The sequence below is a fragment of the Aquarana catesbeiana genome, linkage group LG07 (genome assembly GCF_042186555.1).
Source record: "Aquarana catesbeiana isolate 2022-GZ linkage group LG07, ASM4218655v1, whole genome shotgun sequence".
In the NCBI taxonomy this organism is placed as follows: Eukaryota; Metazoa; Chordata; class Amphibia; order Anura; family Ranidae; genus Aquarana; species Aquarana catesbeiana.
In genome coordinates this window covers 260405014-260417477 of record NC_133330.1, presented here as the reverse complement: position 1 = coordinate 260417477, position 12464 = coordinate 260405014, and the positions used below count along the sequence as shown (strand labels likewise).

Below are 12464 nucleotides of genomic sequence, written 5' to 3'. Positions count from 1 at the left end.
TGCAGCTAATTAAGGGAACTAAATAATTGACATCCAGATAATTGGTGACCTTTTTTCAGACCTAGATTATAACAAGCAATAAATAAAGCTCGTGACTCCAAAAACACAGTGTTCCTAAAAAATGTGTGCAAACAATAATTCGGTGCAGCATCCAAGGTGAAGACAAGTGAATGGATAAATAATTAAATAAATTGACTACGGTCCTAATAATTGAAACACAAATTTACATAAATTAATACTGTTTAAATAATCCATAAATCTTAAATAAATAAATCCATAAGTAAAAATAATTGAAAGCAATAATAATCTCTGAATTACACTCTATAAAAATACACTCTATAAATATAAATGTGCAAATGTTTGTGCAGCATCCAAAATTGATAAAAATAAATATAGGAATAGGTTTCCAGTTTGCAAAAAAGTGTATCAAATCGGACAAATGTTTCTAACTAAGTAAACAATGTATCTTCCACAAAAAATTATATAAGTTATTAACACACCAGCAAATAAAAAGACCAGTGTTCAGCATAAATGTCACACTGAATGTGATACCAAAAAAAGTGTCCCAAAGTGAATAAAAGTAATTTCTAAACTAAAAAAATATATTAGCAAAGCATCCCATTCATATCTCCTTCGTGATGAATCAAAGAAAAAACTTTCACATATCCCCAGTGAAGAAAAACAGGTGTATAAAAAATATACCGGTTCCCCCAGCCTCTCACCTCCCGGCTGAGCGATAACAGCCCAAAAATAGCCTCACGCAGTCTGTGCCTGCAGGAGGTTTTGAACGCTGTCAGCTCCCAACAGGATGATATCAGCCTTGGTGTATGTGATAAAGCGTCTCCCGATCTCCAAGTTTCTCAAGCAGTGTTCGCTCGATCCCGGCCGTGATCGGAAAGACAAGCAGCCAAGCAATAACGCCTCTCTTCTCCCTGACGCGTTGCGTGACTGTCACGTCACTTTCTCAAAGGGATGCTTTGCTAATATATTTTTTTAGTTTAGAAATTACTTTTATTCACTTTGGGACACTTTTTTTGGTATCACATTCAGTGTGACATTTATGCTGAACACTGGTCTTTTTATTTGCTGGTGTGTTATTAACTTATATAATTTTTTGTGGAAGATACATTGTTTACTTAGTTAGAAACATTTGTCCGATTTGATACACTTTTTTGCAAACTGGAAACCTATTCCTATATTTATTTTTATCAATTTTGGATGCTGCACAAACATTTGCACATTTATATTTATAGAGTGTATTTTTATAGAGTGTAATTCAGAGATTATTATTGCTTTCAATTATTTTTACTTATGGATTTATTTATTTAAGATTTATGGATTATTTAAACAGTATTAATTTATGTAAATTTGTGTTTCAATTATTAGGACCGTAGTCGATTTATTTAATTATTTATCCATTCACTTGTCTTCACCTTGGATGCTGCACCGAATTATTGTTTGCACACATTTTTTAGGAACACTGTGTTTTTGGAGTCACGAGCTTTATTTATTGCTTGTTATAATCTAGGTCTGAAAAAAGGTCACCAATTATCTGGATGTCAATTATTTAGTTCCCTTAATTAGCTGCACTCTTTTGATGCAACATTGATTTGCTATGATTTTTGGTTGCACAAAAATGGTGGAATATTAATCTACATGAACTGGATCCTTACTTGGAACTTCTTTTTCCTGGTGGGGTTATTAGTTCCTTTGTTACATAGCTCATCCCTTTTAAGTTATTATTAGTTATTCACGCATCATAGGAATTTCTTTGAATTGCTACCTGCATCTTCTTACAGGCTTTTATTCCTTTGGTGTCCATGGTTTTTTTTCCTTTGGCATCCCAGGAATATACCCATTGATTTAAGCGCCGTAGTTTTACCCCCCTTATCATTTGTTTATAGGTGTGTGAACATTATCATCTGGGGTTAGTTATCCTTTGCTCCTTTGATGAGCTTGTTATATATCATTGTTGCTTTATATATCCTTATTTGGCTTTGGCACTTAGCATTATTTCTATACTATTATCAGTTATCCACGCACTTTAGAACCACTGTCATTTTTTGAGTCTTTTATTGGCATCTTTCATATTAGTTTTTATATTCTTGGCGTCTCAGGAATTTATGTATTTAGATTAGCGCCGCAGATTTATCCCTTCTTAGTAATTGTTTTTTAGGTGTGTGAACACTATTATTTGTGGCCGCTATTCTTTTCTTATTTGACGTTTTTTAAGGTAATTTTTTATATTTTTTATATTTTTATTGGATTATTTATTATTTTTTGGTGTGCGCACAAGTACTTATCACCATACATCTAATTATTCATTACTTATCACTGATCACTTTTTTGTTTGTTCGCACATGCATTATTTATGTTATATATAACATATCTATTGTCACATTATTAATTTGTCTTACACTGGTGGAATGAGCATACCATTCCCCTAAATTATTTGTCATAGACATATACCGGTGTGGTGTCAGAAGTTGCTAGAACAGTGATGTCAGAAGTTGCTAGAACACAAAGCGGACAGGACTACGCATTTTGGGGCCACCTAGGCTCCTACCCTAAGCCTAAAGGACCTTTTGTTAATGGGGCTATTTTTTAATCAGGTGATCTACATTTCCCAGCAAAGGGGAACAGAAGAACTACTGGGAATGGAAATAGTGCATACATATATAATATATAAATATACAAGTGACCCTGCGCAACCCCTCTAGCATAAATATAGCTTTGAATTAATAAATAAACAATAAATACAATAAAGTGAAATCTCCAGCATCCAGTGGTGTTTATATAAGTGAATAAAGAGAAAAAGTCCAGTGATAACAATATGGAATAGTGAAAATAGTGGTGATAGTCCTGATAACAACATATCACAATTGTGTATGAATGAAACAAATTCAAGATACGGTGTATCAAAAATAAATAGAAGTTATTAAAAGTCCGCTATGATTTTACCCCCTCCTCTAATTAAACAGCACTAGATTTTCCCACACGCTAGTATTTCCCTTTTTTTTTCAATACATTTTTTTTACATGTATATGATGCTTTTATCCCATGGATAATTGCTGCCACTTTGATAACGCTTGGTCTTCAACAAAATGGCAATTTTACCATTTCCTGTCCTATTGATATATATAAACTTAAGCTGTAACCAATCCGGTTCCCTGAGGAAGTCATGTGATATGACGTAATGCGTAGGACGTAACCGGAATTACATACTGTGGACCGGAAGTGACGCATCGGGTGTCGTGTCACGCTGTTTCCTTGTTTATGTTTGGCGTGCTTATGTTTACCACAGTGTAAGCGGCTATTTTATTTCAATAAATTTATTTTATTTGCGATATCACCCTATTGGAGGCTTAATTATTTTACATGTGGATCTCACCAACTACTGGGAGGGGATGTAACCCCATGGCATGAACGAATAACATCATTGTTCCTGAAGTGCGGATCGCATCCCAGAGGATACATTTAGGCATATTTGATATGCCGCTGAGGTGAGAGTTCTGTGAGCACTTAGTGGTGGTGTGTCTATCACATAGTCATGAGATTATCTATCAACTCTTTGTTTTCTTTCCTGTTGAAGTTTATTTATTAACATCTTACCCACCACACAGTACCACCATTGGACTTTTAATAACGTCTATTTATTTTTGATACACCGTATCTTGAATTTGTTTCATTCTTACGCAATTGTGATATATTGTTATCAGGACTATCAACACTATTTTCACTATTCCATATTATTATCACTGGACTTTTTCTCTTTATTCACTTATATAGACACCACTGGATACTGGAGATTTCACTTTATTGTATTTATTGTTTATTTATTAATTCAAAGCTATATTTATGCTAGATGCTAGGTGTTGCGCAGGATCACTTGTATATTTATATATATATATATTATATATTTATGCACTATTTCTAGTCTACATTTAGTGAGTGGTGTTCACTTTTTCATTTTGCAGCATTACCATTACACAGATTATTTATTTCCTATGTTTTGATATAGTAGCGCAGAAGTCCTTCTACAGATCACTTTTTGAACTACTGGGAATGGTTTTACAGATATAAATATTTGTTGAACTAAGAACATACTTGTGATTGGCGATTAAACACAGTACATTTACAAATGTACTAATGATAATGAATTGATATAAAAAAAATATAGAAATGAATGCTCCTTGGGATTGCAGTCCAAAATAAAGAACTAATAACTACCATTTTCAGCCAGCGTGGTATTTACATAAACTGAATGAAATATATATACACGTTAAAAAATGAATCAAAAATACATAAAAAAGGACAATCCATTATCATAAAGGACATTACCTAAAGAGCTTAGTGTATGCACACAGTACCCAAAAAAGACAACAAGATGGAGCCAGATCACTCCTACTATTCCACTAATCACACTTCTAGACAGCAAAGTATACAGTTTATAAAAAGATTATTCTGATTCAGGAATATAAACAAAGAAAAGGAAAACTATCTGAAAAGAAGGATATTCAACAGGGAAGGATAAAACAAAAGAAAAAAAAAGGAAGAAATGAACCCAAAGACTTAAACTAGACTTGAACCAAAAATGTTATATATGTACTTACGTACGCATGTATAAGTATGTATATGTTTTGAATACAGTATAGAAGGTTGATGACTGTGGCTTTGTGATATTGAATTACTAGAACACTGAAACACAGTGTACCTTATATATGTGTGTGCATATGTAATGGTAAACGCATGTCAGGTACAGTGTGAACAGAATATATAAAATAAATATAAAAAATCAATATATAAAAAATTAATGTATGAAGAAAGGAGTTAAAGGGAAATAATAACTACAAATCCATTTTGAGACCAAACTTAAAGTGACATTATAGGCAGTTTTTTTTTTTTAAATAACAAATGCTCTCTTGTACAAATGTAGTTATTGACCTTGAGGGTCGCTATGTATTTATCTTGTGTTCCCTTTTTGGGACGAAATGTGTAATTGCAGAGATGTACAATCCCCCACCATTTTCAGCCCAGCTCTTTAGAGTACAAATTTTATGGTTTGACATTCTGACTTACCTTTTCTGGCGGTGGGAGATTTTAATAATTGTTTAGATCCGGAAAAGGATAAACTACTCGCCACTGTAAATCTGGGTCATGTAAAATGCACAGACCCCACACCTTTTGCATGTTTTCTTACAGAGCTGGGCCTTACAGAGTGGAGAATGAGCAACCCAAATGCCTGGGAATATTCATGCCATTCCACCTCGTTTGGCGGACTTTCCCGGATAGATATGGGTTTGGGTAATGAGGCCATACTGCGACTAATAAATCCTTCTCAAAAAGCTGTTAGGCACATCTCCGATCACTCCCCAATTCTAGTGGATTTTCGGGTTGGGGTTCAAAGGAGGCATGGGGGAAGGAAATTGAATCCATTCTGGATGTCTCTGTTTCCAGACCCGGACCCAGTAGAAGAACTACTGAGTTCATTTTTCAGATATAATATAGACACAACAGATATAGGTGTTTTCAGGGATGCAGCCAAAGCATATCTGCAAGGTCAATTTATCAGGCTAATAGCACATATAAAAACAGACACTAAACCCTCGGAGAACAGAGGTGGCATTATGTGGCTAAGCCATCAGTTGTCTCCAGGAGAGCGTGGTTGGCATCACAATCTATGCTACGCCAGCTGTCTTTGCAGCAAGCTGAAAATAAACATCTTCTCATACAACAGCGCCACTTTGAAGGGAGAGGGAGAAAATACTGTGCCTTTAAAAGCATGGCTAACATGTGTCCAACAACCCTTATCCCACATTGCAGCTGTGACAGATTTACAGGGCATAGCTCACTACTCTACCACAGACATCATAAAGGTGTTCCGTGAATTCTTTGCTAATGTATATACCTCTAAGGTGCATCCATCTACCTCTGACATTCAGAATTTTGTAGATAAATACCCATTACCATGATGATCAACTTTGTATGCTAAAAAGCTTAATGACCCATTGACAGAGGAAGAGATCATCACTGCACTGGCAAAAATGCATAATGGGCATGCACCTGGCACAGATGGCTTACCATCCAAAGTCTATAAGCGTTATGCTCCTCAGATGATACTGACACTTTTCCGAGTGTTCAGTAATGCTCTGGATTCATTAAAACTCCCCTCCTCCATAAATGAGGCAGTTATTATTGTATTATTGAAACCAGGGAAAGATGCCCTATCACCAGATTCTTATCGCCCTATTTCCCTCCTTACTTCGGACATTAAACTTTTAGCCAAGGTATTAGTGAATAGGTTAGCAAAAGTTATACATAAATTGGTCCATAGGGATCAATCCAGATTTATACCAACAAGATCCACAGCACAGAACCTGCGTAGGCTATTTTTTAATTTACAATTGCCCCCTGATAACCAAGGAAACAGAGCCATAATCTCATTAGACGCTGCTAAAACATTCAACAGCATCAAATGGCCATATCTATGGGAAGTACTGTCAAGATTTGGGGTGAGTGCCACTTTCATTACATGGTCCAATTACTATATGAGTCACCATCAGCGAGAGTTCGAGTGAACGGGGAACTATCGGAACCCTTCTTGTTGTTTAGAGACACCCAGCAGGAATGCCCTCTTTCACCCCTGCTGTTTGCCCTAGCTCTGGAACCGTTGGCTGTAGATGTCCGCGCCCCACCACGCATCATTGGTTTCTTGAGAGGTTCCCGGGAAGATGTTATCTCATTGTATGCGGATGACACACTGATTTATCTGGGAGACATTCACGACTCCCTGGAAAATGTCATGCAGTTGATCACTGGTTTTGGGGCTCTATTGGGGGTTTCCATTAAATAGAATAAATCGGTACTTATGCCTGATTGTTCAGGCTCAGTACAAGTGGTCTCTTATTTTTGTTACTTAGGTATACAAGTGTCCCAGGACCCTACTCAATTTATAACACCAAATTTAGCGCCATTATTACGTAAGTTCCAGACTAAAAGTGCGGTATGGTCTAAACTGCCACTATCAGTTATTAGGAGAGCCGATTTAATAAAAATGGTCTGCGCCCCTCAGCCTTTATACATATTCCATAATGCTCCTATATGGATACCACATAAATGGTTCTCTCAGATAGACTCCCAATTTAGAGCCCTGATGTGGCGCAATAAAACGGCCCGCATTAGTCTGTCCACACTGCAATTTGAAAAAGGAACAGGGAGGTCTGCCTTGTCCCATTTGAAGGTGGGATTTCCAACAGTTAACTTAAATTTTTCACTCTTTGTTGTATTGCAGCCATTTGCTAAAATCATTTAAGTTCATTTTTTTCCTCATTAATCTACACACAGCACCCCATATTGACAGAAAAACACAGAATTGTTGACATTTTTGCAGATTTATTAAAAAAAAGAAAAACTGAAATATCACATGGTCCTAAGTATTCAGACGCTTTGCTGTGACATATATTTAACTCAGGTGCTGTCCATTTCTTCTGATCATCCTTGAGATGGTTCTACACCTTCATTTGAGTCCAGCTGTGTTTGATTATACTGATTGGACTTGATTAGGAAAGCCACACACCTGTCTATATAAGACCTTATAGCTCATAGTGCATGTCAGAGCAAATGAGAATCATGAGGTCAAAGGAACTGCCTGAAGAGCTCAGAGACAGAATTGTGGCAAGGCACAGATCTGGCCAAGGTTACAAAAAAAATGTCTGCTGCACTTAAGGTTCCTAAGAGCACAGTGGCCTCCATAATCCTTAAATGGAAGACATTTGGGATGACCAGAACCCTTGCTAGGGCTGGCTGTCCGGCCAAACTGAGCTATTGGGGGAGAAGAGCCTTGGTGAGAGAGGTAAAGAAGAACCCAAAGATCACTGTGGCTGAGATCCAGAGATGCAGTCGGGAGATGGGAGAAAGTTGTAGAAAGTCAACCATCACTGCAGCCCTCCATCAGTCGGGGCTTTATGGCAGAGTGGCCTGATGGAAGCCTCTCCTCAGTGCAAGATGCATGAAAGCCCACATGAAGTGGTATGTGTGGAGAAAACCAGGCACTGCTCATCACCTGTCCAATAAAGTCTCAACAGTGAAGCATGGTGGTGGCAGCATCATGCTGTGGGGGTGTTTTTTAGCTGCAGGGACAGGACGACTGGTTGCAATCGAGGGAAAGATGAATGCGGCCAAGTACAGGGATATCCTGGACGAAAACATTCTCCAGAGTGCTCAGGACCTCAGACTGGGCCGAAGGTTTACCTTCCAACAAGACAATGACCCTAAGCACACAGCTAAAATAATGAAGGAGTGGCTTCTCAACAACTCTGTGACTGTTCTTGAATGGCCCAGCCAGAGCCCTGACTTAAACCCAATTGAGCATCTCTGGAGAGACCTAAAAATGGCTGTCCACCAACGTTTATCATCCAACCTGACAGAACTGGAGAGGATGTGCAAGGAGGAATGACAGAGGATCCCCAAATATAGGTGTGAAAAACTCGTTGCATCTTTCCCAAAAAGACTCATGGCTGTATTAGATCAAAAGGGTGCTTCTACTAAATACTGAGCAAAGGGTCTGAATACTTAGGACCATGTGATATTTCAGTTTTTCTTTTTTAATAAATCTGCAAAAATGTCAACAATTCTGTGTTTTTCTGTCAATATGAGGTGCTCTGTGTACATTAATGAGGAAAAAAATGAACTTAAATGATTTAAGCAAATGGCTGCAATATAACAAAGAGTGAAAAATTTAAGGGGGTCTGAATACTTTCCGTCCCCACTGTATTAGAACTACTTTGCATATAAAGGTTTTTGCCCCTATACCCCTTTATGGTGTAATTTTCACTACAAAGAACTCCCAAAATGACAAGACTTCCAGGGCTGGGAAAGAGCAGGCATTTTGTATATTTCCCAATTATATAACGGTACAATACTTAAATCATTTGTAGCGTTACAGACAGCCCTCCCTCAGATCCATTTTTTAAAATTCTTACAACTCAGACATGCTATACAGTTGGAGGCTAGAATCTCCCTATTCACCCTCATTGACCGACCACCCCTAATGTCAGATGTTTTGCTTGAAAGGAATAAGAAAGGGATGATCTCTAGGGTATATTCTGTGTTGCTTCACTCCACAAATGATGCTTCCACACTCCCACCAGTTTCTGTTACACAGAGCTTATAGAAAACCGGTACAGCTTCATAAATGGGGGAAAAGAAATTCACCATTGTGCCCAAAATGTATCAGAGATAATGGTGACCTGTTGCATATGGTATGGAGATGTCCAAAGTTATTTAGATATTGGCAATATGTTATCTGTAATATTTCACAAATCTTTCAGTTTCCTTTAGTGAACAATCCTATTATTTGTTTACTGGGTGCCTTGGAGTAGACGTACTTATGCCAAATAGTCACACAGCAATACTGCGGCTATTATATATAGCCCGTAAGTTGATCGCTTGATAGGTGGAAACAGTCAACAACAGGTTAATACATGAGAAACTCACCTATCACTATAGAAATGTGGTTAAAAAATTGTATTCAATGTGGCAGCCATGGCTAGACATTCCATAATATTGAAGTTATAGCGTCTACAAAATAGGGGATAGATTTATGGCATTTTTATTAGTATTATTTTTTTTTACTAGTAATGGCGGCGATCTGTGATTTTTAATCAGGACTGCGATATTACGGCAGACAAATTGGACACTTTTGACAAATTTTTGGGACCAATGACAGTTATACAGTGATCAGTGCTATAAAAAATGCACTGATTACTGTATAAATGTCACTGGCAGGGAAGGGGTTAATACTAGGGGGCAATCAAGGGGTTAACTGTGTTCCCTAGTGTGTGTTCTAACTGTGGGGGGATGGGACTGTCTAGGAGGAGAGAGAGAGATCGGTTTCATACTTAGTATGAACACACGACCTGTCTCCACTCCCCTGAAAGAACCGGGATTTGTGTGTTTACACGCACAGAACCCGGTTCTCGCTCTTTCACGCGCGATTGCGGGTGCCCGGAAGTCATCGCTCCCGCCAGACACTTGCATCGGCTCCGGGCACACATGCTGCAGGCACGCTTGCACGCCTCCGGCGACGGGCACCCCTAGTGGCCAAAAGGCGAAGCTTTGTAAGGTAATGTTGATTTGCCCAGTCGAGCTAACATGCCGCAGTAAAACTGCAGAGGCTGGTCTGGAAGTGGTTCAAAAAATTGGTTTAGTACTACACTTAGATGGGTGCCCTCTGTTGTTCTGTGCTCTTTCCTGTATGATGTTTTAAAATGCTACTTTTTAAGTAAAGTAGTAATTTTAGTCATTTTAATTAACACTATCACATTACAATTTTAGACCAACGTGCTAAGTGTTACAAAACGGCCAGACTTTGCCACCACTGGACAGTGGGATGTCACAACTGAAAAAGATGGCAAGCAGGAAACAGCCATCTTTGATGCTGTACTTGTTTGTAGTGGCCATCACACAGATGCCCATCTCCCTCTGGACTCATTCCCAGGTCAGTTCATTATTTCATTGCTCATTTTTAGTGCAGCTGAAGCTTCTAATGCAACATCATTCATCATTGCAAAGGGCAAGCTATGCTACAATTTATTAAATGTGCTGTTGAAAATGACCACCTTTTAGGCATTCATAAAAAACACAATTATAGTCAAAACTGCCTAATAAATATGATGATGGCATACATTTTTTATTTGGCTTATTTATTATTACAGCAAAACATACGTCGTAATGTGCAAAATGCAGTAACTAATATAATTCAGTCAGATATTATTTTACATAACATTAGTAGTCTAAAATGTGACCGGCAGCTAAATATTTTTACAATTTCCATTGCTCTGCATAACATATTTTGGTGCTGTTTTTGTAGCTAGGGTGTTAGAAAGGCCAGCTGGCTATAAAGGTTCATGCCTAATAGTTACATAGTTACATAGTAGGTGAGGTTGAAAAAAGACACAAGTCCATCAAGTCCAACCTATGTGTGTGATTATGTGTCAGTATTTCATTACATATCCCTGTATGTTGCCGTCATTCAGGTGATTATCTAATAGTTTCTTGAAGCTATCAATGCTCCCCGCTGAGACCACCACCTGTGGAAGGGAATTCCACATCCTTGCCGCTCTTACAGTAAAGAACCCTCTACGTAGTTTAAGGTTAAACCTCTTTTCTTCTAATTGTAATGAGTGGCCACGAGTCTTATTAAACTCTCTTCTGCGAAAAAGTTTTATCCCTATTGTGGGGTCACCAGTACAGTATTTGTAAATTGAAATCATATCCCCTCTCAAGCGTCTCTTCTCCAGAGAGAATAAGTTCAGAGCTCGCAACCTTTCCTCATAACTAAGATCCTCCAGACCCTTTATTAGCTTTGTTGCCCTTCTTTGTACTGGCTCCATTTCCAGTACATCCCTCCTGAGGACTGGTGCCCAGAACTGGACAGCATACTCCAGGTGCGGCCGGACCAGAGTCTTGTAGAGCGGGAGAATTATCGTTTTATCTCTGGAGTTGATCCCCCTTTTAATGCATGCCAATATTCTGTTTGCTTTATTAGCAGCAGCTTGGCATTGCATGCCATTGCTGAGCCTATCATCTACTAGGACCCCCAGGTCCTTTTCCATCCTAGATTCCCCCAGAGGTTCTCCCCCCAGTGTATAGATTGCATTCATATTTTTGCCACCCAAATGCATTATTTTACATTTTTCTACATTGAACCTCATTTGCCATGTAGTCGCCCACCCCATTAATTTGTTCAGGTCTTTTTGCAAGATTTCCACATCCTGCGGAGAAGTTATTGCCCTGCTTAGCTTAGTATCGTCTGCAAATACAGAGATTGAACTGTTTATCCCATCCTCCAGATCATTTATGAACAAATTAAATAGGATTGGTCCCAGCACAGAACCCTGGGGAACCCCACTACCCACCCCTGACCATTCTGAGTACTCCCCATTTATCACCACCCTCTGAACACGCCCTTGTAGCCAGTTTTCAATCCAGGTACTCACCCTATGGTCCATGCCAACGCACCTTATTTTGTACAGTAAACATTTATGGGGAACTGTGTCAAATGCTTTTGCAAAATCCAGATACGCCACGTCTACGGGCCTTCCTTTATCTAGATGGCAACTCACCTCCTCATAGAAGGTTAATAGAATGCTATGTATGTAACTGTACCTGGTAACATTTTTGGGCTAAAGAGATACACATTTGGAACATAAGTAGCTTTTTCTCATGTATATAAAACAGAAATAATTCTAAAGCCTAGTACACACAGGCCGAATGTTGGGCGGCATTGGCCATTGTGTATGGCATGGCGGTCCCACGGGAGCTTGACGTTCAGCCTGCTTTTGTCGAAGGGGCATGACCAAAAAAGGTCTGCCGATCGGTTCCTGATCAGCACTTTCAGCCAGTGGCTGAGAGCAGAGCACTGACTGGAGTGTCCTGGCGGGGGGGCCGCACTGACCAGAGTG

General features: G+C 38.6%; 1 protein-coding gene across 2 annotated transcripts in view; it reads left to right on the top strand.

Annotated features, from left to right (window-relative positions):
- Window positions 1-12464, top strand: part of LOC141103551 (flavin-containing monooxygenase 5-like) — an 84251-nt gene that overhangs the window by 26111 nt on the left and 45676 nt on the right. For both annotated transcript variants that reach the window (XM_073593254.1, XM_073593255.1), the window contains one exon: window positions 10336-10498. In XM_073593254.1, coding sequence (XP_073449355.1) covers window positions 10336-10498 — 163 coding nt within the window. The remainder of the gene's footprint in view (window positions 1-10335; window positions 10499-12464) is intronic.